Source organism: Ammospiza nelsoni, chromosome 2 (assembly GCF_027579445.1).
Source record: "Ammospiza nelsoni isolate bAmmNel1 chromosome 2, bAmmNel1.pri, whole genome shotgun sequence".
NCBI classification, from domain to species: domain Eukaryota; kingdom Metazoa; phylum Chordata; class Aves; order Passeriformes; family Passerellidae; genus Ammospiza; species Ammospiza nelsoni.
In genome coordinates this window covers 86767720-86788739 of record NC_080634.1, presented here as the reverse complement: position 1 = coordinate 86788739, position 21020 = coordinate 86767720, and the positions used below count along the sequence as shown (strand labels likewise).

Here is a 21020-nt window from a genome sequence, read left to right as displayed (position 1 = left end):
CACTTCTACAGCAATCAACAGCACAGACAAATGCAGTAGTTCACAAACCCACATGAAATCAAACAGTTGTGTGGAAGCCATAGTGCCAATTAATAAAAGTAACTTCTTTTGATTTAATGACATTATTTGCCTGTAATTTCTTCTCATTCAAGGCTTAAATCACAGCAAGCTCATGTGAATGGGGCTAGCAGACAAAAGACCATACCAGAACATTCAAAACTAAAGTAGCAAAAGACAAAAAAATGCCTATTTACAGTTAAGGCAGATAGCTCTCTGTTGTCTGTAACTTTTGCTAAGTACTAGGTTATTGGTGATACTTTTGCCCAACATCCGGGAGCAATGATGCATCTGACTCCACTGATATCAGAAGGTTAATGAATTACTTTATTAAACTATACTATTCTATAGTATGTTACACTACATCTAAACTGAATCTGCACAAGCACTCAACTCAACTGCACAGAATCTCGTTACTGTCTGCTGACCAACAGTCTGCAGATGTTCTTGGCCCTGACAGGCCAAGGAAACAAACCACCATCACTTTGGGTAAACAATCTCCATATTGCGTTCCACTCCGGCACAACACACGAGCAGGGAATGAGATAAGAGTTGCTTTGATCATTCTTTTCTCTGCTTCTCTCAGGTTCAGAGAATGTGAATCCCACACTAGGTATATTACTGAAGGAAGCACTAAATAAAAGACAGCATTACAACAAAGAAGTATTTCCCTTGCTCAAGATTAGGAGATGAGTTTCCAATTACTAAATCTGAAAAAGACTCAGTCCTTCTCAGCTTCATAACTAAATGGAGAACAGAAATGATATGCAACTGGAATCACACCAGTGAACTCAGGAATACACACTGTACAGAATTGAGATCTTCATCAGCATGTAAGACATCAGCTTCAAGAAATACTTTTTTATAGCAACAGGATCATGGACATCAAGAGGACCATGCTACAGCAAAAGTCGTAACATGGCTTTAAAAGTTCAATACACATTTTTTTAAGCTAAAAAACAACTTAATGCAGGCAGGCTTCAAAATAATTGAATCTTAGCAACATAACTCTAAGAATTCTGTACCTGGTATTTTAACTGTGCCACTAGATGATGTATCATCAGTATATGGATGGCTGCTCTCTACCACAACTGGTTGTGAAGAGAGGCGACCACTTTGTGAATCAGTTGCTACATCTTCTAGTTCTGTGACACAAAGCTCCAACAACATATCAGCAACCTAGGAAAGGAAAAATACACATTTTATAAACTGTGTGTTGATTAACCCAAGAAATTTAAAATAAATAACTTGGTTTTGGAAATCTGATTCAAAACCATTATATTACCTCAAAAATACTCCTTTTGGTAGTGTAAGAGCTAGAAAAACTCCTAAAACTAAAGGCCAAAAAACTTCAGTTTTCAGTAAGTAAAGGACAACACAAATAATTGTTTTCCCTCACAGAAAAAGCAAACTATTAAATCTAAGCTATAGGGCATACACCAGCATGGAAAGGTATAAATATTTAACTAGTATGAACTATTGCAAAACCCTGTTTAGGAAGGAAATGCCAAAGGCATTAATCTTAAAGAGTTTCTAATAAAAACTCTAGCTCCAAAATGCTAAAAAGTCCACACAAACCCAAAGCTGTTCAGTTACTCACTATTAATGATAAAGAAAGCCAGAATTTATGTCTAAGTGCACATACAGCATGTACATAATTTGACTGGGAAAACTCAAGCCCAAAATAAAAATACATAGCTAATCACCACAAATTGAGCAGGAGGAGTAACAGTTTTAGAAATCTTAAAAAAAAAAAAAGTATTGTTACTCATTAGGAACATTATTAGTTGAAAGGTAAAGCTAGCAGAAATATTAAACAGCTTTCAGTTCATCACTGCACACACATATTCTAGAAATAATTTATGATTTGTTACATTCTGCCAGCTGTGTCAAAAAAAACCCCCAAATCCATGGATATTTTGTGAAAAATCAGAAGCTTCAATGCATGAAATGTACATCTTAACAGTTCAGAAGATTTATTGTATAGTTAACAATACAATATACTAACAGCATTTTTAGCTAGTAATAATGACTGCATCAATTTGAAAAATAAACTCAGATGCAAAAAAACTCCCATCATGGAAGTTTTTTAACTAACATTCTACAGATTAAGTGGATAGAACTTGGTTAATTTAGCTTCATTCCAATACCCACTGACACTTGGTCAATACGTAAATGCATTTTATCTTAATGTCTAATTGCAGCACGAAAAATGGAGAAATTAGTCTGTTACTGACATCTGCAGCACATGCATATATTCACATAGTATTTCCATTAAAACAGTTAAAGCTCACATGCATTTGAGCTCAGCTCAAATTTTCATGTGTAGCAAGTTTCTCAGGATGCCAAACTGCATTTCCATTTCAAGAAAGTATTCCAGCAAGCTAGTAATAAAAAGGGCACAGTTAAAATGCAACAGAAGCAAGAGCTGACCTGTGGGTAAGCTGTGCCCATGCCAGACAGCACAGCTGAGAGAACATCTCGTCCCTTCTCGCCCGCCCGGTTGGACACCGCAAGCTTCAGCAGGTCAACCATGACTCGCGTGTCATCTGGTACCAGGAGACTTGTAAACTCATCCAAGTACTGTGGCTCTGGGCCAGACACCTTACTCTGGCTTTCCACATCCTACAAAACAAACAATAAACATCCCTCTGTCTTTGCACAGATTTTTAAAATTGCAGTCATTTACAGAGTCATTTTTAAAGCGTAAAAAACAGAAAAACTGCTTGATAAAAGTATGGTAAGGACTTAAGTTTTGAGAAGAGTATTGACAACATTACTTCTTTGGTTTTTGTCATGGTTTCTGCAATAATACTGGCAGCTCCAGGATCATCTGTGACTGGAATGAAAGGACGGGAAGAGGCAGCAGCAGCTGAGGGAGTCACAGCAGATGGCGTCACAGCATCTTCTGAAGGAACAACCTAGCCAGAACAAATAATAACTTATGAAACCTTCAACAAGACACTGTAAAACCTTGAAGAGTTTAAATATTTATTAGAAGGTCTAGTGCTCAAAGACAGCAGCAATTTAAAACAGCCATAAGTTCAAAATGAACAGATTCACTGCCTGTATTTTTAGCTCCTATTTTTTTTCCTAGTGTGCATAAACCAGCAAACACTCCCCTCAGTGCCAGCTGCTACAAAAACATAAAAAAAAAATCAATGCCTGCAGAAAAGTCAACAAAGCAGAAGGCAAGCCCTGAAAATACACCCAGTTCACAGTTTATAAATGCAGAAGACCTGTTCAGTAGCAAGCCTTTTCTTTTTTCTGCTCTGTTAGCAGTTAGGAATCAATATAGTACAATTTCATTCAGGGCTTCATGTCTACATCAGTTATCTAAGTTTACAACTATATTTCATTCATTAATGGTCAAATATTCTGCTATTCTTGACTTTTTAAAAATATCACTCCTGCAAAATGAATTCAATACCTCTACAATATTGCTAGAAATCATCATGATTGCCTTTAAATGACACAATGCTTTCTCAAAGTTCAAAACTGATCTTACACTAAAAGTTTAGTTTTTTCAAATCTGACATGTGCAGAGAACCTAGTCCTGAAATTAGAGCATGAAGGCATTTTTTATTCTCTGCTACTATCAGACTAATTGAGATATTTGTCAGCTTTACAGTTAAAAACTACTGAAAACAAAATAAAGTGACACTTTACCTCCCCTCTCCTGTCCTGCCACGGGTTTGGGCTCAGCCTCTCCTCGATATCTCCCACAAGCACACACTCATCTCCATTTGCAGGGCTTCCTGCAGAAGTGGCATCTGATGGGGGGGCTGGTGATGAAGAGGGACATTCTACTGGTGCAATCATACTTGCAGGCATCAATGCTCCAACAACTGCATCCCTGAAATCATTTAGGATGGATTAACATAAACCTCATTATACTCCCTTGTTGAACTTAAAAACTTATTATTAGCTTGTCTTAACAAAATAAGGTAAGTTTTCCAAGCTGTAGAATCTAGATGGTAGTTCATTGATATTCTCCCTTGGGCCTGATGCTTCAATGTTTAATATGAGTTTCTCTTTATAAATTTTAGCACAAATACTCTGTTCTCTACTAACAATGATGGTACTGCAAAGTTTTATTGTTATTTCCACTCTGCCCTCTACTGCTTCCTCCATATCATCCATCATGATTTTCTTACACGGCTTCTACATTATTTACTTGAGCATTTCTGAATGAAAGATTTTTTTCTCCAGGCAATAAAAACTTCTTTAAACATAACAACATAAAGCTAACATCAACATCAAAAGAAAAGTTAGATGAAGCTTAGGCCCATCCTGAGGAGTTAAAACAATTTATACCTGATTCAAAAGTCCCTAATAGATGGTAAGCTACATCATCCTTTGTTCAGCAACAGAAAGAATGTTCCCATGCCTACCTGGCATACATGATCTGTAATGCTATCAGTATGTGAGACAATGCCTGCTGTTTGGCAACGTTCCCATCAAGTGACAGGAGAATCTTAGCAAGGGAAGGGCGATTCGGCTTGGAACTGTTTGCGCCACTGATTTTGTTACTGGCAGCAGAAGAATCTGCATCTGAAGGAACACCTAAAAAGAGGCAGGAGGAAGGAGAAGGTAAGCACTTTTTAATGGTATAATACATAAAAGGACATGGTTTATCTAATTTCTTGTTAAATCAGAAGAGATGACTGAAACTAACCCTACAGGACATTCGTAAACAGCAGTACCTACAGTTACAATATTAAAGTTAATACTGTGGCTTTGCAACAAGGGCTTTCATAAAATAGTATTTGGTCTTGTTACTCACTTTTGAGGATTAAGGTAATAACAGATAGAAATATTTTAGTGATCAGCATGTAAAACAAGTTTTACTAACACAAACATTCTGAAATAACAAGAATATTTATTAGGTACAAATTGCTTTGGTCATGAAAAGGCTTAATTTGCAAGATGCTTGATGCTTTCATACTCAACACAAACCACTGCTGTTTTGATTCCCTAATTCTTAACTCACTTACCTTAGAAACAAGAGGTAATGCATAAGATTAATACTAGTGTAACATTCATCTATCATTACCTCCATAAAGAGAAACTCCTTAGGGTGTTTGAGGAAGCATGTTGAATTTTAATCTAAAAATTCCGCTTCCATAAAGAGTTTTGGTTGACCACTTTTTTTTTACCAGAGACACATTTTGTTGTTTTGTGATTTTTTTTTTTTTCTAAACCTTTTTTTTTGCACTCTTCTATCACCTACTAAACCACACACAAAACAAACATACCAATGGCAGTAAAGGAAAAACAATGTAAGGAAACAAATACCAACCAAGATAAGAAGCACCTAAAGGGTCCCTGGCTGTCTGGAAAAGCACTGGCTCATGAACAGACGGTGTAGCTACATCCACCGTTGTCCACGCTACACTGTGGGAAGACCCACAGGCAACCCGAGTGATCTTCTGGCCTTCCAAGCCCTGGACAAGAGTGGGTTTTCTATTCACTGTGGTAGTTCCATTGCCTTGTTGCCCATGGTCATTGTCACCCCAAGCATAAACCTGCATGGAAAAATGTCCATGTATTACTTGGCTTCACTGCTTATCTCAATTTAGTGCTTTCTTAAAAACTCCTAAAGAGAATGTTTGTGATTTGTGCTAGTAATCTAGGACACTTTGGACAGTCTATTGTCATTACATTTCCCCCCTCCATTAAATAATGCAGGCATTATCATACAGATCATACAGTAAAAAAAAAAAAAATCAAAGCAGCACTTTATCAGATAATTCATAAATTATCACCAAATTATAATTGATCAGTTGATTCCTAAATGACTCAATGTTCACAGTAAGTTAGAAGAATTAATTGCCTAGTAATTGCACTGGAGACCTGAAACAATATTATGATAAAGCTGAAAAATCTGTCCAGAATACTATGACTGCTGCTACATTTCCAGAGTAAGAAGAAGAAAACTGATCATGCGATAATACAAGGAAAACACTACAAAAGCTACTATAACAAAAATATTTTAACTCCAGTACTAATATTTTAAATACCAATACATTTTAAATTACAATTGTGCTTATATTTATGCCGGACTTTTAAAAGCAAAGAATAAAATTAGGAATTTTTATTTCATTTAACCAATTCTGTTATAGTTCCCTTCCTAAACAGTTCCTTCCTTTCTGCATGGGGGAAAGGAGGGTGGCACACAACATACCTGTCCAGTGTCAGTCACTGCCAGACAGTGGAGGGCTCCCACAGCCACGTGCACAATCTTTTTGCCCCTCAGTCCTTCCACGACCTGCGGCTTTCGCACGTGCACATCTGTGCCATGGCCTAGCCTGAAGTAATCACCCTTACCCCTGCAACAGACAGCAAATGTAGCACTCAGAACAACGGGACTGTTCACACAATCCTCTTCAACACAGGTCCCAACTGAATACACTTCATTTATCACTGCCTGAAACACACACACCCCAACTAGCAAATGCTTCAAAACTGAATTCCATAGGCATAAGAAGGAGAATAACTGCAGTTCTATAACACTGTAGCTTCTCACCTCAATACAGAAGAGCATGATTATGACTCTTTTTATATGCAAAGCAACTGGTATTACATTTAATTTCCTCTACTGCAATTGTAAACACTTCCAAAATTCACGTGGTTTGATAAGACTTGGGCATATTTAACTATGGAGGATAAACCTTAAAACAACATAACTTTTAACTTAAGTCTGCTCCCATGAAACTAAACTGCTCACAGGAAACTAAAATGTTTTGAGAATCGAGGGGTTTTTTCCCATTGTCGGAAGCCTCAATATAGATTCTGAAGTCTCCATAATTTAAATTTACCCAAAATTGTTATACACAAATGGCACTAAAAAAAAATAGCATACACAAAAGTAAACACCTTAAAATGCTTCCACCAAGAATATCAGTAAAGAATAAAAAAACCCTGATATTTCTTCCATTATGTTTTTAGTAACCACTCACTTGGTTCTTTTGCTTACCACCCATTTTTCTGAAGAAAGGTTATATTATGCTAGAGAGAAATATGCTATAGAGTACTGTTATTTACCTATAGACACAACCCAGAAGCTATGATTTTTTTCCTCAAACCATTAAAAAATTCAAGGAGAATAAAAGTTTAAAAGCAATTCAGCCATCCCCAGCTGAAACAGACCCAAAAATCTCCTTGTAGACCTGTAATGTCATGAAATAGCTGTGGATTTATGACTAGATGTAGCAAGCATTGAGAAAAAACTAGGGCAAGGAAGGAACAAACAAGAATTCTGGCATGAGTTCTTTAAAAAAAAAGATTGTCAAATTATCTTTCCTCTTGCTCCTTTTGTCACTACAAAAGAAATTTAGACAGAGAGCAAAGAAAAAAATACAATTTTCAGTGGCCACTCTAAAAACAACACCTCTGTTAAAAACTTCTCTTCCTTTTAACAGTAGTAGCAACTTATAAAAATGAAAGTTTTGAGGATTTCTCTTTATGTTATTCAGCAACTGCTGACAACACAACAAAAATGATTGGTTTAAGTCTGCTTAGTTTTGATATACATCAAATAGGTCACAGTCTTATTACACAAGGATGGGGTAAGACCTTGATCTGATTAGTGCCCTAAAGTTGACCTGCCATGCAGTAAGCTCTCAGATTTTACAAAAAGGTTTATAAATTCAAAAAGGCAGATTTGTGTTCAAAACAAAGCAGAAGCAAGCAGGCAAAGAGGAGAAAAATAAAACCATATCTGAGTAGCTCTCAGTGATCATCTCATAGCAATTCTTGCTCCAAGGCATCATTACTGACAATTCAGGGGCCTTCTGAGCAACAACAAGCTGTTGCTGTGCTCCTGTGCTCCCAAGGAAGTTCTTCCCATCTGCTCTGAATTTCAGCTTACTTCCTTACTCTCTGACATGCTTACTCTCTCAAGTCTCTGCTTTACCTGTAGGCTTCATAGTCCAGGCTATGGCTCTCAAGTTTTCTTTTTTCCTCTCCACTCTCAACATTCCTTTACATGTCTCACAGTGGCCAAGAGAAGAAATGATCTTCCCTTTCTGCCTCTAATTCAATAGGAGCCAGGCATTCTAACAGAGTACAGCACACAGGAAAGCATGCTACAATGTTAAAGTGATTGAATGGATGCAGCTCTCCTGGAAGAGCTGCCAGTTTAAAAGAAAAAGCACACAGGTAAGGCACAAATGGAGTTAAAAAAAGCATTAAATACAGCACAGAGCAACTGCTTGGAAGATACTTCCTGGCAAATTTAACATACCATGTCCACACCACTCCTGACTTGGTCAGTGCCAACGAGAACTGTGCACCACACTCGATCTGACAAACGCCTTGGCCGTTCAGCCTTTCGATGTTCTGAGGAATGTTGCATCCTTCACTTCCTCCTCGGCCCAGTTTTCCAAAATCACCATCACCCCAAGAAAACACCAAACCTAACAAACATCAAATTGCAGGTCAAACAACGATCACAGTATTCCCACATGCTAGAAAGCTTCTGGAACAAGATAATCCTACCTTCATCTGTCAAAGCAAGAGTCTGAGCATCTCTGCTTCCACATGCAACCTGAATGACTCGGTGGCCAAGGAGCACTTTAACCTACCAAACAGAAGGAGTAACAAAGAAGTTTTCAAAGAAATTATGTTTTAAAACCTTACAAACATATCCAAGGTCTTATGACTCATCTCAGTCACTGTGCCCAGCCTGAGCAAAGAAACACCCAGCCATGTCCAGAATCCAACACTGCTACATGGCAGCTTCCAGCTATGCATCAAAGTAGATGCAGGACATGAATGCTGAAAGCAGCAGTTGCCATTTTACAACACTTTACAAGAAAGAAACTGGATCTTTTTGATTTTTCTGAAATAGCTTAACTTTCACCAGAGGTATGGACACCAAAACCTAATTTAGATCACTCCAAAACAATGCCTTCATACAGCCTCCGTGGTTTTTGTTACTTTAGCTTCATGCTGCTTTCATTTATTTAACACGTTTGCATTTCATCAGAAACAGGAAACATCAATTTTACCATCTTAGGCTTCAGCTGTGTGGTATTATCTCCATGTCCTAGTCTTCCATACTCTCCAAGACCCCAGGTATACAGTTCCCCACTGGAGGTAATGGCAGCACTGTGGGAGCTGCCACAGGCAATATCACGGATGCGTTTGGTTTTCAACGCTTCGATCAGCCTGGGTTTATCACAGTTCCTGGAGAAAAGGAACAACAAACCCATTGTGTTAATCAAAAAATAGCCACACAATATACTCCAACTCTTGCAATACACATCTTGTAGTAACTAACAGCAATCTCAAGATAAAGTAATATGCAACATGATTCCAAGATATACTTTTTAGCAGCAGCATAAATCTAAATTTTATGCTGTCTTAATGTACTTCAAATTTTATTTAAAGAATATTTTATGTATATGCTGCCAAACTTAGGTGAGAAATTCAAAATCAATCAATTAAACAGCACATAACAGAAAGTGAAAACCCATTTCCTGTCACTGCCCAAAGCTCAGTGACTTATTAGCAGTGGACACACAGTAAAATTAGGAGATGACACTCCCATCCCAACTTTGCTCTTCACAACAGAGAAATCAAACTAGAATTTAGTGTTAGACTTCTATGTGAGTACTGCTAAGATTTATTCTTCATGTGGTTACAGTGTTCTCTTACTTCCACAAAAGGATTCAACTCAAGATTTCCTAATATTGGTGTACCAGAAGCACTAATAAGATCCTACAAAATTATGCAGGGCCTCTGGTAATATTTCTACTATGAAATGCCCATGAGTTCCAAATCTCACTTTCAATAAAATTACATAAAATATGAGTCACTTGAGCAATAAACAATAATACTGCTCTCATCTGGACTTCCCTTTCCATTAGTCTGACCAAGCCTTATAAAAATTTATTTCCTGTAACATATTAACTATCTGATTTAATTTTTAATGTATTATGGGCAGGTCCTCAAAATATATCAATGACAAAAGTATTTACCAATGGGCTTTTTTTTATCAGGGTTTTTTCTTTCAAAACATTGTTCTGTGCATACATATAAAGTAAAATCTTGTAAAATTCAAATTTTGTTAAAGCTGTCCTGTGGAAGGTTAAACTACCATTACTAAAAAGTGGAAGAAGTTAATTTCTGCCTAACAAGTTCACAGTCTGTGAACTGAAGTCTAAAGAAAGGGCTACAAAATGACAGCTTAAGTTATAAGCTGTTACAGCTCAGGAATACAAAATTGCTATGGTTTTACTCCTCAAGGTGCATCTGAAAACCATCCCTTAAAAAAGTAAACAAAAACTGTATGTCCAAAAGTATGGAATTTCATCAGTGAAATTTGAAAATACTAGTCAAGATTTTATCTATCTTTCTAAGTATTATATTAATTTAATGCCTCCTTTCTAAATGGCTGAAGCCTGCTACAAATGCTGCAGCATAAATTGGAATATACTGTGGGGGGGAAAAAAGTCTTCTTAAAAACCATTTTTTTATTTCTACTGTGTTTTTAATATGGTAGAAATTGTTGTTGTTTTCAATAGTGGTGGTCAGCTGTGCTGTAATAATCAACACAATACAGACAAATTTGGTGTCCTCACATTCTACTGAAGTGACCAAGTTTTCCATCATCTCCTTCACCCCACGAAAACACCTTTCCATCAACAGTCAATGCCATAGCATGCCGGCCACCTGAAATTGTAAACATACATTTACATTTTTGAGCTTTCAAGCAGGCAGCAGGTCTTAGCAACAATTTAACATTGCTGTTCTTCTACAATGCAACTGTATGAGCATTTCAGCTCCACAGACATTATTTATTTTCTTTGAAGCTTTCATATGATTTAATTTAAAATAAAAAATTTTTGTGACAGTAGGTCTCCTGGCACACTTAAAGACAAAAAACCACCAAACCAATAATCACTCAATTTACTATTTTCAGAGCTGCAAGAAAAAATAATGAGAAAAACAAACCCACCATCTGGAAATATTAAAAATGAAAACACCTTCTTTCAACCAAATGGAAACACCAAAGTTACCTTCCAGCAAATAAGAAAACTTGTATGGTCTAAATTCACAGAATTTAATAACAGAACCATTAGATTTAATCTGACATAGTATAAAACAGACAGAATTCAATCATCTGTATTTATTAAAAAAACAAAATCTGATATGCTAGGGCATCACAGCACCCAAGAAGACTGCAAAGGAACTATTTTCAGGTTTAATATGTCACATTTATGAATATAAGGACAGCAATAGTCAATACCTGAGTGAACAGCCACCTTCTTTACCACGTAGTTGCTGAGAGCTGTAATCTGGCGGGGAATAGGCACAGTTCCACTGGATATTCCCAAACCCAGCCTTCCATTTGTGGCTTCTCCACAGGCATACACTTTGCCCTCTACAGTCACTAAAATGAAGAAAAAAGTTTGAAACACCATTAGTGTTTCACAATTCAGAATCTGCTTCTGCCCTTAAATAATAACATTTATTTTAAACTTATGTTACCTGCAAAAAGGCTTTTGGATCCTCCAGCTACTTGCACAACATTCAAGGCAGACAGGGTTTCAGAAAAGGAAGGGACTTTTATCTAGAGCAGGCAGGAAATAGAAACCATTACAATTCACTTCAACATTTTACACTCTAAAAAGAAGAGCTCTTAAGTGATAAACCAGTTAATCTAACAGGTACTTTCAGATGCTTCACCCATGCCAATTAATATTACACCAGGCAAAGGACAAAAACCAATTAAAAAAATTTAATACTGAAACTATGATAAATATAAAACCTGATAAAAAATGAAAGGTTATATAAACAAGGATTTTCTTTTAGTAAAGTTTTCTTCAGAAAACTGAAGAATCCAGGAAAGGTTAACTTTTTGATTCTTCAAGGTACTCTACGGATACAATATTATACTTTGACAACATCAACTGAAGAAATGCTCTGAACATAATTTTTAGATGGATGAATGACATTTCAAATTGATAAGCATTTGGGATCTATCTCATCTTGTATTATATTAAAACTACATGTAAATGGCTGCACACTGGGCCTAAGTTCCTATTGTACAATTGCCAGATACAAGTAATACATAGGAAAGTTCACCGGAAGTTTTATTTTATGTGTGCAGACTCAATAGGAACAGAACATGTCAAGTGTTAGACAATTTTTAAACAATTAGTTCATTATGATCTAAAACACTGAGCGGCTGCTGAAAATCAAGCCAGATTTCAGACTACCAACCAAAATGCAAATTTTCTCCAATTTTCCACCCAGCAGACATCTACATGTCTTAACACTAAAAAGCTATCAAAACCTAATCTTTGTAGCTAATTTTAAGTTGTGTAACTCATACATTTTATTTTTCACTGTTTCTCTCGTACTTAAATGTGAAAATAACCTACCTTGGAACCTTTCAGCCCTCCCAATTGGTCTTTGTCATTCAGTCCCCAAACAAAAACTTTGGTTCTTATTGTAGCTGCTGATTCAAGCCCAGCTGCCTTCTTTCTAACAAGACTGAATATATTGAGAAAAGAAAACAGGGTCAGTTTAGTAAACAGCATGCTGTAGCACAGGCACCTTTTTATAGTATTTACTGGTTTTTACAGTTGGGAACAGTTTCAAGACTCAAACTGCACTACCACAGTTGGGAAAAAAAAAAAAAAGAAAACCAAGTATCAAATATAACCACATCAAGTTTTTAGCTCAGTTTCCAACCCTAAGTATCCACCAAAAGGGAATGAGTCATACAAAATGTTACACCTCACCAGTGTAATCATCTCAGAGAACTTATTTCTTGAGAAAGGATCTACTTACAACTCCAATAAACTAAGACACCGATTTCTCTTTACTACCATTCAACCTAATCAATGTGTTCTTCCTCCAATCATCTCCAGAATTATAGGAATATATAGACACTAAGGTTGTTTTCCATTTCCCCCTGCCTTCGCACCTGCAGTTACCTACCTCCCAGTGTTAGCTTTATCATCATCCTCTTCCTCATTATCTGAAGCCAGGAAAGGGACTGCAGCCAAATCTTCATCCTCAGCACGTACACGTCCCAGTATGCTGAGGCCGTGTATTTTGCAATCAATGCCAGAGCTTCTGCACTGCTTGATTGCAATCTCAATGTATCTGTGGTACTAACAAGAAAAATACTCTGTTAACATCTTTTGGGTTCTATGTAACGTCATAAAACATAGGAAAGAATTAGATCTTTTGCTTGACTTTGTCACTTTAAGAAAATGAATCTGTCAATTTAAATGCTTGTCACTTCAGCTCTAAATAATTCATGCTTTATCATTAGCATACGGCCTCATTCATATAAAAAATTTCACTCCCTATCTCAGAAAATTCATTATGCATTTCTCCTTGTTGTTAGAAAAGATCAGAACTGCTATCCAAAATTATCCCAAACATTTAAGTTTATTGGAATGTGTTACTGGTTCTCAGGTACATCAATTTACATAAACACCCCTAAAATATCTATTCTAGTGTTACTTTGTGATTATGGTAAAACTTTTTAGAATAATTAACTTGACTAGCTTGCCAGAAATACTGTTAAGAGTAAAAATAAAATATCAGGCTTTAATGATCACAACAATACTTTTCATTTATCTCTTGCAGCACAATATTTTTCTGCTGTACACAAGAGTAATTCTCACACAAACTTCACTTACTTCAGTACAATCACTGAGTAGAGGCACTGTGGTGTCTGTAGGATTTATATTGATTGTCTTTAGCTCTATAAGGTTATTTAAGGAATTACCCCCTAGAAAAGAAAGCACAGAATGAAAAACATTTTAGGATATAGTGTTTGTTTCACATACAGGCATCTGTGTAACAGATGACTGTCAACAAAAACCAGATAAATACCTGCTATTGGGTGCAAAAAAAAAAATTTGACTTCTTAGAGAACATACACATACCTGAAACTACAACTAAGGAGGGCATGTAGCTGCTGTCTGCAGGGTCCACTATCATCTTTAGTCTGTGAACAAGAACATCTGGAAAAATCTCCAAGCGAATCCAGTGCTAGTGGAAACACAGAATTTCATCTTTAAATAGTATTGTTATGACCACCATATGATTAACAAGAATATATATGTGATGTTTTTGAAGAAAGAATGGGAAACATCTCTGAATGGTACACAACAGCTGCAATATATGGCAGCTGGCCAAAGGGAAATGACCTTGTGAACTTCTTGTTTGTCCAATGTTCAATTACAAGAGAAACAGTTGTAGCAAACAATTTATTTCAGCCAAGACCAACACCACTGAGAACACAGAAAGCACAGTACCAATGGAGGTTAAGTAATGGGACATAATGTAACTACTAGGTTACAGTCTGTAGAAAACCTGGAGTAAGAGTACTTAGGCATACTCTCAGCATGGCCATCAACAGAGCATCAAAACACACTGGAGAGATGCCCAGCTGCACATCCTGGTGCCTAGGCTGGTCACAAAGCACTGCTGCCAATGAAACTGATAAACCATAAACTAAGGAACACCACATTTTTTAAGTTATCTGGCTGCAGGAGTCAAATGTACATTAAGTAACTTTGTCAAAGACACTAAACCACGAGAAGCTGTTGACTCCATCCAAGGCAGAGAGGCCTTGATAGACCAGAGGGCTGAGTAATCAACAATTGTATGAAATTTAACCAGGACAAGTGTGGCATTCTCCATCTGGGATGGGGTGATCCTGCTCATACTAACACTCTGGGGGATGAGGCTGGAGACTGGCCCCACTGAAAGACAGCTGGGGGTTCCAGTGGATGAACAGCTGCACACAGGTCACCAGTGTTCTCTCACAGTCCAGAAAGTCAACTGAATCCTGGGCTGCATCTAAAGAGCTGTGACCAGCAGGTCAAGGGAGGGGATTCTCTCTCTCTGCTCCTGTGAGACCCCAACTGGAGTGCTGCAACCAGCTCTGGGGTCCTCAGCACAAAACCCCTCATGGGCCTGACAGACGGGATCAGAAGAGGGTCACAAAAGCAATCAGAGATGGACCACCTCTCCTACAAAGACAGGCTGAGAGAGTTGGGGCTGCTCAGTCTGGAGAAGGGAAGGCTCTGGGGAGATCCTTTTAAGCATGAAGTATAAAAGCATTTAGAGCTTAAAGTTACCTTTCCTTGTGAACCAGAAGACTGCCAGCACTGCTCACTACCGTCAATGAGACGGGAAGCCTGATTCACAGAGGATGAGACATTCAAATTCTTGACTATCCTTGACCAATCATCCAGTAACATCCCCCGCTGGCTACTGTGCCGTCTCTTCAGCTGCTTTCCAGAACGCCCACTGAACACAGGAGACTGACCTGCAGGGTTAAGTGACACATTTAGCATGCCCCTCGCAAAGAAAATTGCTCCTTTGAAACCCATAAGCAGGTTGAAAGGCAATGTAAGAAATTTTGGAGATGTAGGGGTACCCATTTTGAGTATGTAGGCTGCATTTAGGACACAGGCACAGATCACATTAGCATGTTGATGCTCCTTTTTTTAAAGAAGTTTTAACTTTCCAAGTTCTTGACTAGACAGCTACTTGAAAAGGTCATTCCCTTTAAAACAAATCAGATCAAAACTTAGGATGATATGTAATTCAAAATACAGGCCACAGCACACCCATTTTTTACACCACTACAGCATATGAAAACCGCAACTAAACCTCAACAAAAATCCCCTACTAAAGAATAGAAAAAGAAAAGTTGGAACACTGGAAAATTCAAAGTTCCAGAAGAAGGTGGTTTAGTGAGATGTGGATTTCCTCCCTGCAAAAACCTTACTTCCACTACCCTTCACTGATTTTGTAGCATTTTGATGAAAAGAATATTTTAACTTCTCTGCCCTACAGCACAGGGCAAGGGGAAGGATTACATATTCACACCATTCTAGTTGCACAGCTCTATCAGCTGACTCATTAAATGAATGTCTTTCTTGCCCACACAACCCATGCTCACAATCTCTAGGTGGGAATCAGGTTTGTTCATTTTCCAAAACAATTACACTGGCAATGTGCAAATACAAAGAAATTTAGTCCAGAAGTCAGCATAATCCTGCAAATACCAGGGATAAGATTAATTGTTAGACAGGTGGATGAAAAAGAAGTAAAACAAAACATCAGGTAAGTTTTGCATAACAAAGCAAAGCCCCAAAATTTTGGAGCTAAAATGGCTGTACCTGTTCTTGCCCTAGAGAAAAAAAGTCTGATTATGAGTCTTTCAAAAGGCTTCCCTTTCCCTCTACACTCCTCTGCAGCCTCCACATCACAGAGGAACTGAGGCAACAGCCATCACACACCAACAGGCAAAACAGCTGAAGAGCAACTGAGGCATAAGAAGACATCTTAGGTATTTCCAGCTGCCCCTGGCACTATGAGGATTCTATTCATCTACATCTAGGCTGACAGCAAAAGGCAGGAGGATTAGAAAATTACACAGTTTATTCTTGGTGTAAGTAAAAATGCCATTCTGACATGTAGAGTTACTGTCATATAGACATTTTTTAAACTTTTTAACACCACAGAAAAGGTTTAGGGGTTAATGCTTTGTTGAAGTCCATCACATGCAAGTGCAGCAATGCCATAAATGTTTCATTGTCCAGGGGGTCAATCTGAACACTAAGTTCATCATATTAAGGAGCTGAAATTTAAAACTGTGTTTTCCAAAACAACTTAAACACATTTTAAATTAATCTAAGAGACACACAGCAAAACTTACCTGGTTCATTTATTCTGCCAAAAGTATGCCGGGTGTTATGCTTCCTGGTTTTAAAACATGTTTCACAAAAGTCAAAATCATCACAATTTCTGCATTTGAATCTAGGCCCATTGATAGGAAACATCTGACAGCCATCACACCTGATTTGACAAGAGAAGAACAAGTCTATATAACTATGGTACAAATTACTTGTTAATGAGACAAGATAACAGAATCAAGACAATAAGATATAGAATAACCCTTATACACTAAGATAAAAGGAAATCATCACTTACGTGACTCCAGGATGAATGCTGGGAACCAATTCCATTTCTGACAACAAGCCAGTCCAGTGTGACTGCTGAGGGAAGTCTACAATAACATCTTTTCCATTGGCACTAAAGGCTGTGACAAAAGCATGGAGAAAACACAAGGTGTTGCAAATCTATATAAAATGAAGCCGAAAGTCCTTAGAGCAGTATTCCATTTCAATTCTTCTACTCTGATTTTTTTATTTGTTTTAGAAGCAGTTCCCAAGCAAGCACATAATTCTAAGCACAGATACAGTATGAGCAAAATCTGTACCTCCTCAAAGAACCTGTGTTCCACAGATTACTTTAATTACATCCATTACAGCCTGACACAAGTGCATCCCACTTTCTCCTGGCTTCCTTATGAAGCTCTCAAGCTACAACTACTTCTTAAAGGAAAATCATTTGTGGTTCATCCAAAGTGTAAATGAGAACTATAACTAGAAGCTGCGCAAATGCTCAAAGACTTTTACTGTGTGCAAATAAAGTGGCTCAAAAGCAGATGGACGCGCTAACAAAATGGGCTGCCACAGAGCACGTCTATGAACTCACCACAGACTTCAAATGCATTCTATATTCTCTATCATCATACAACACTCCACAAAACAGTGGGATTTTTAAGTGTTTCTAGAAGAAAGCATGCATGCTCTTGAGCTTCTTACCCCTCCATGCCCCATGCTGAATATATACTGGATACACATTACCTTTGACAATGCCCACACTTCGGTGAGTGACTGATCCCCACTTGTATTTGGGTGTGGTGACAGAGCTTTTCACACGCACTTTGTCACCTATCTTGATATGGGAGGCAGAGCTCTGGGGCGGGAATCCTAGCAGATGCAAGAATAAATGGATTGTGAGTGGGGTTTCCCCCTCCAAAACTACATCTACCTTAGTCTACCATTCACTTTTTCAGTTAGAAAGCAGTCAGAAGTGAACTCACCTAAAAGCTCAACGTGGATATATCTGACCCAGTAAGTACCACCCTTTTGTTGCCAATCACACTGCACATTCAGGTCATGCAATCCATCTCGATCCAATTTAATAACTTTGCCTACATCTCCTTCACAAACTTCCTCATAGGTTCTGCAGCACCTAACCATCATCCCCACCTAGGGAAAAGGGACAACAGAATGCAATAGATCTGTAAAGGCTTTAGTACCAAGAGAAAAGCAGTTTCTATGTTGCTTTTGATCATCATACTTACCTGAATATTCTCCCTAACATAGACAGCATAGTCATCATTGCTTAAGAAATCAGCTCGTTTCTTATAGGTCTGGCTCTCTGTTACAACAGCACCACTTGACTGGAAAAAAAGTCCAAAATAAATATGAAACAATTACACAATTTGTTTTCAACTCAGATAAATAAAATTGTTGGCAAAGACTGAAGATAACCCAACAAAAATAAGCCCTTACAATATCCCAGCTCCATGCCAGAATGGGAAAAAACTTCAACAGGTTCAACTCACAGTAAGGATAACATTTACAATCTACTTGATTTTAAATTAAAATTTACTTTCCAAAATTACTTATCAAGGAACATAGATGCAAATTTTCAAAATGTTTGAAGGAAGCTGCAAATTGCTTTTATGAAACGTGATTGCCAAGGAAAATCAGAACAGAGAGGATTTGTCACAACTTGAATTAGCCTTGAAGACACACATTCACATTCCCCTTCTTAGGACGTTTGTTGGGAGAGGAAAAAAAAAAAGTGGTAAATGGTAATGTCTAACCTAAAGTTTAGTAACTTTTCTTTAGATAGAACAATGAGATTTAAAGTACTCCTTTAGAAAAATAAGCTAAAAAATTAAATTGTATTTGTTAAAAATTATTATTTTCCAGATTTGATTAGCTTAATTTCTTTTAAGAGAACTACTAAATTCCACCTGTAAGGACAATTTTCAGAAAATTTTGTTCTGTTTTGAGGATTAAATGTTTTTTTTCATAAAAGGCAATATATAGCAGTTTTTCACTGCAATCCTGATAAAGATAGCAAAAGTTTTCAAGTTAATCTCCTTCAAAATATAATGCATTAATTTAAATTACAAAATCTCACATGTGAATGAAAACTCAATACGAGTCCTTCAAGGATAAACAGAAATACGAAACCCACTTAATTTTATTGACAAATCCTTTTTTGAAACAGTTCATGAAAGTCAACATAAGACTAACACAAATTCACATTAAAGCTATCACACTTAATAGGCACTGTAATGGTAATTTTATCATCAGTAAGAAGGAAAAGGCTAAGTTATTTAATAGACTTTTTGCCATTCATTCACCAGTTCTTAAGTTCTTTCTTGTAGGTAACATATGTTGGTTTTTCAGACCAAGGGAAAGGAGAAGGGAGAACTCCTTCACCAATATTACACTATAACATCAACTATTTTTATAGAAACTAAGACCATCTATCAGGGATACTTGGAACTACCACCTGCATGGTGAAACATTTAGCTGCATTCTACTCTCCCCTGTGCTAACTCACAAACTGTTTATGGATTATCCTCAATTGTTTTACGTCATGTATTAGAAACATAGGGCAAGCATGATCCTTGTTACTGTTCTGAAAGCATGGGACAGCAGGTTGTCCTTGTACTCACGCCATTTTCCCAAAAAGGGAAGAACTACAAAATTTGCAGCTAGCTAGCATAACTTAGGTTTACTAAGTTAATACTCACAACAGGACAAGCAGCTTCCGCTTCTTCCACTTCTTCTGCTATTTCCTCATCTGAATATTCATCAGAGATAGTATCAGCATCAGAAAGATCCGTGATTTGAACATCAGGGTGATCCAACAACCAGCCAACTAGGGCTTCCACTCCTACCACAGAAAGCAAACTCAGCTTATCTCCAAGGGATTCTCTGATATTGTTAAGATTGTATTCTAAAAAAAGATGTCCTGGTTTAGGACAAAGAAGAAGAGAGAAGGCACAGCTGCCAGACACAACACACGATATTGGGATAAAGGCTGTCAACCCACGACAAAAGATAACTTCTTCATCCTAAGTACTCTTTTAATCAGCTTACAACTCTTCTTTTCCTTCTAATATTATTGATTTTACTAAACAAAATACCTGGTAATCCAGAAGCACTTCCAGAGGTTCCCGACAGAGATTTTAGTGCAAATTCTATGTTTTTCCTAGGAAATCCCATTTCCATAAGCTGAACTACAATGGGGAGGGGTGGAATTGGAGACTGCTTGCGTTTCTTCACTTTTGTGGGTCGGATATGTTGCACTGTGATGGGTGTTGTAGCTTCACTAGAGCTGCAGTCTTCAAACAGTGGAGTTGAAGGATGTGTAGACTCTACAGCCAGATACTGGCACACTGCCAAAGCAGCAGCCTAGAGGAGAAAAAAAACCAATCAGTCCAAGCAAACCAAGAATATTTAGTATGTTTGTGTGTGTGAACATGCATGCCTTAAACATTATTTGCCCAAAAGGGTTCAGAGTAACTTCTTTTTTAAACCTATAGTTTAATAAGCTTCAACTGGAATGCAGATTACACAGAGTTATTTCTCAGGTTACTTAGCAGAAAACACAGACTCTACCTCAAGCTCCTGTTTGTCAAATATGGCTTTCACAGGTGATGGCTGCGTAGCAGCTGACAAAAGCTGCTGCAAAAGGATCATGGGAGGCTGAGGTCCTTCAGGAGACATATCTCCTATGTCTGGAGAGGCAGCTGCTCCATCCTCTTAAAGAAAAACATTATTTTAACCAAAACCATGTAACACAGTTAATCAATCAAAAGATTTATTCTAGGGTTTATTGTTATTTCTCATATATTTCTTCTCTAAAGATACAATGCATTTAAGATTAAGACATTTGTACCATAATCTCTGGACAAAAAAACCAAGTACATACAAAATTTATAAATAAACAATATATTTATTAAAATACACCTAAGACAGGTCTAACAGAAACTACTCAGTGGACAGTGAATTTACACCTTGTATCTTTTGACA

General features: G+C 37.4%; 1 protein-coding gene across 3 annotated transcripts in view; it reads right to left on the bottom strand.

The window, feature by feature from the left end:
- The window catches only part of HERC2 (HECT and RLD domain containing E3 ubiquitin protein ligase 2), a 102480-nt gene that overhangs the window by 23955 nt on the left and 57505 nt on the right, over positions 1–21020 (bottom strand). For all 3 annotated transcript variants that reach the window (XM_059493267.1, XM_059493266.1, XM_059493268.1), the window contains exons 45-70: positions 20607–20749; positions 20132–20399; positions 19736–19878; positions 18263–18361; positions 17999–18167; positions 17760–17885; positions 17041–17149; positions 16766–16905; positions 15177–15367; positions 13977–14082; positions 13728–13819; positions 13015–13190; positions 12453–12564; positions 11557–11638; positions 11315–11458; positions 10647–10737; positions 9072–9249; positions 8560–8641; positions 8306–8477; positions 6245–6389; positions 5360–5585; positions 4452–4623; positions 3727–3913; positions 2838–2978; positions 2491–2682; positions 1083–1236 (exon numbers count right to left, since the gene is read on the bottom strand). In XM_059493267.1, the coding sequence (XP_059349250.1) occupies positions 1083–1236; positions 2491–2682; positions 2838–2978; positions 3727–3913; positions 4452–4623; positions 5360–5585; positions 6245–6389; positions 8306–8477; positions 8560–8641; positions 9072–9249; positions 10647–10737; positions 11315–11458; positions 11557–11638; positions 12453–12564; positions 13015–13190; positions 13728–13819; positions 13977–14082; positions 15177–15367; positions 16766–16905; positions 17041–17149; positions 17760–17885; positions 17999–18167; positions 18263–18361; positions 19736–19878; positions 20132–20399; positions 20607–20749 (3840 nt within the window). The remainder of the gene's footprint in view (positions 1–1082; positions 1237–2490; positions 2683–2837; positions 2979–3726; positions 3914–4451; positions 4624–5359; positions 5586–6244; positions 6390–8305; positions 8478–8559; positions 8642–9071; positions 9250–10646; positions 10738–11314; positions 11459–11556; positions 11639–12452; positions 12565–13014; positions 13191–13727; positions 13820–13976; positions 14083–15176; positions 15368–16765; positions 16906–17040; positions 17150–17759; positions 17886–17998; positions 18168–18262; positions 18362–19735; positions 19879–20131; positions 20400–20606; positions 20750–21020) is intronic.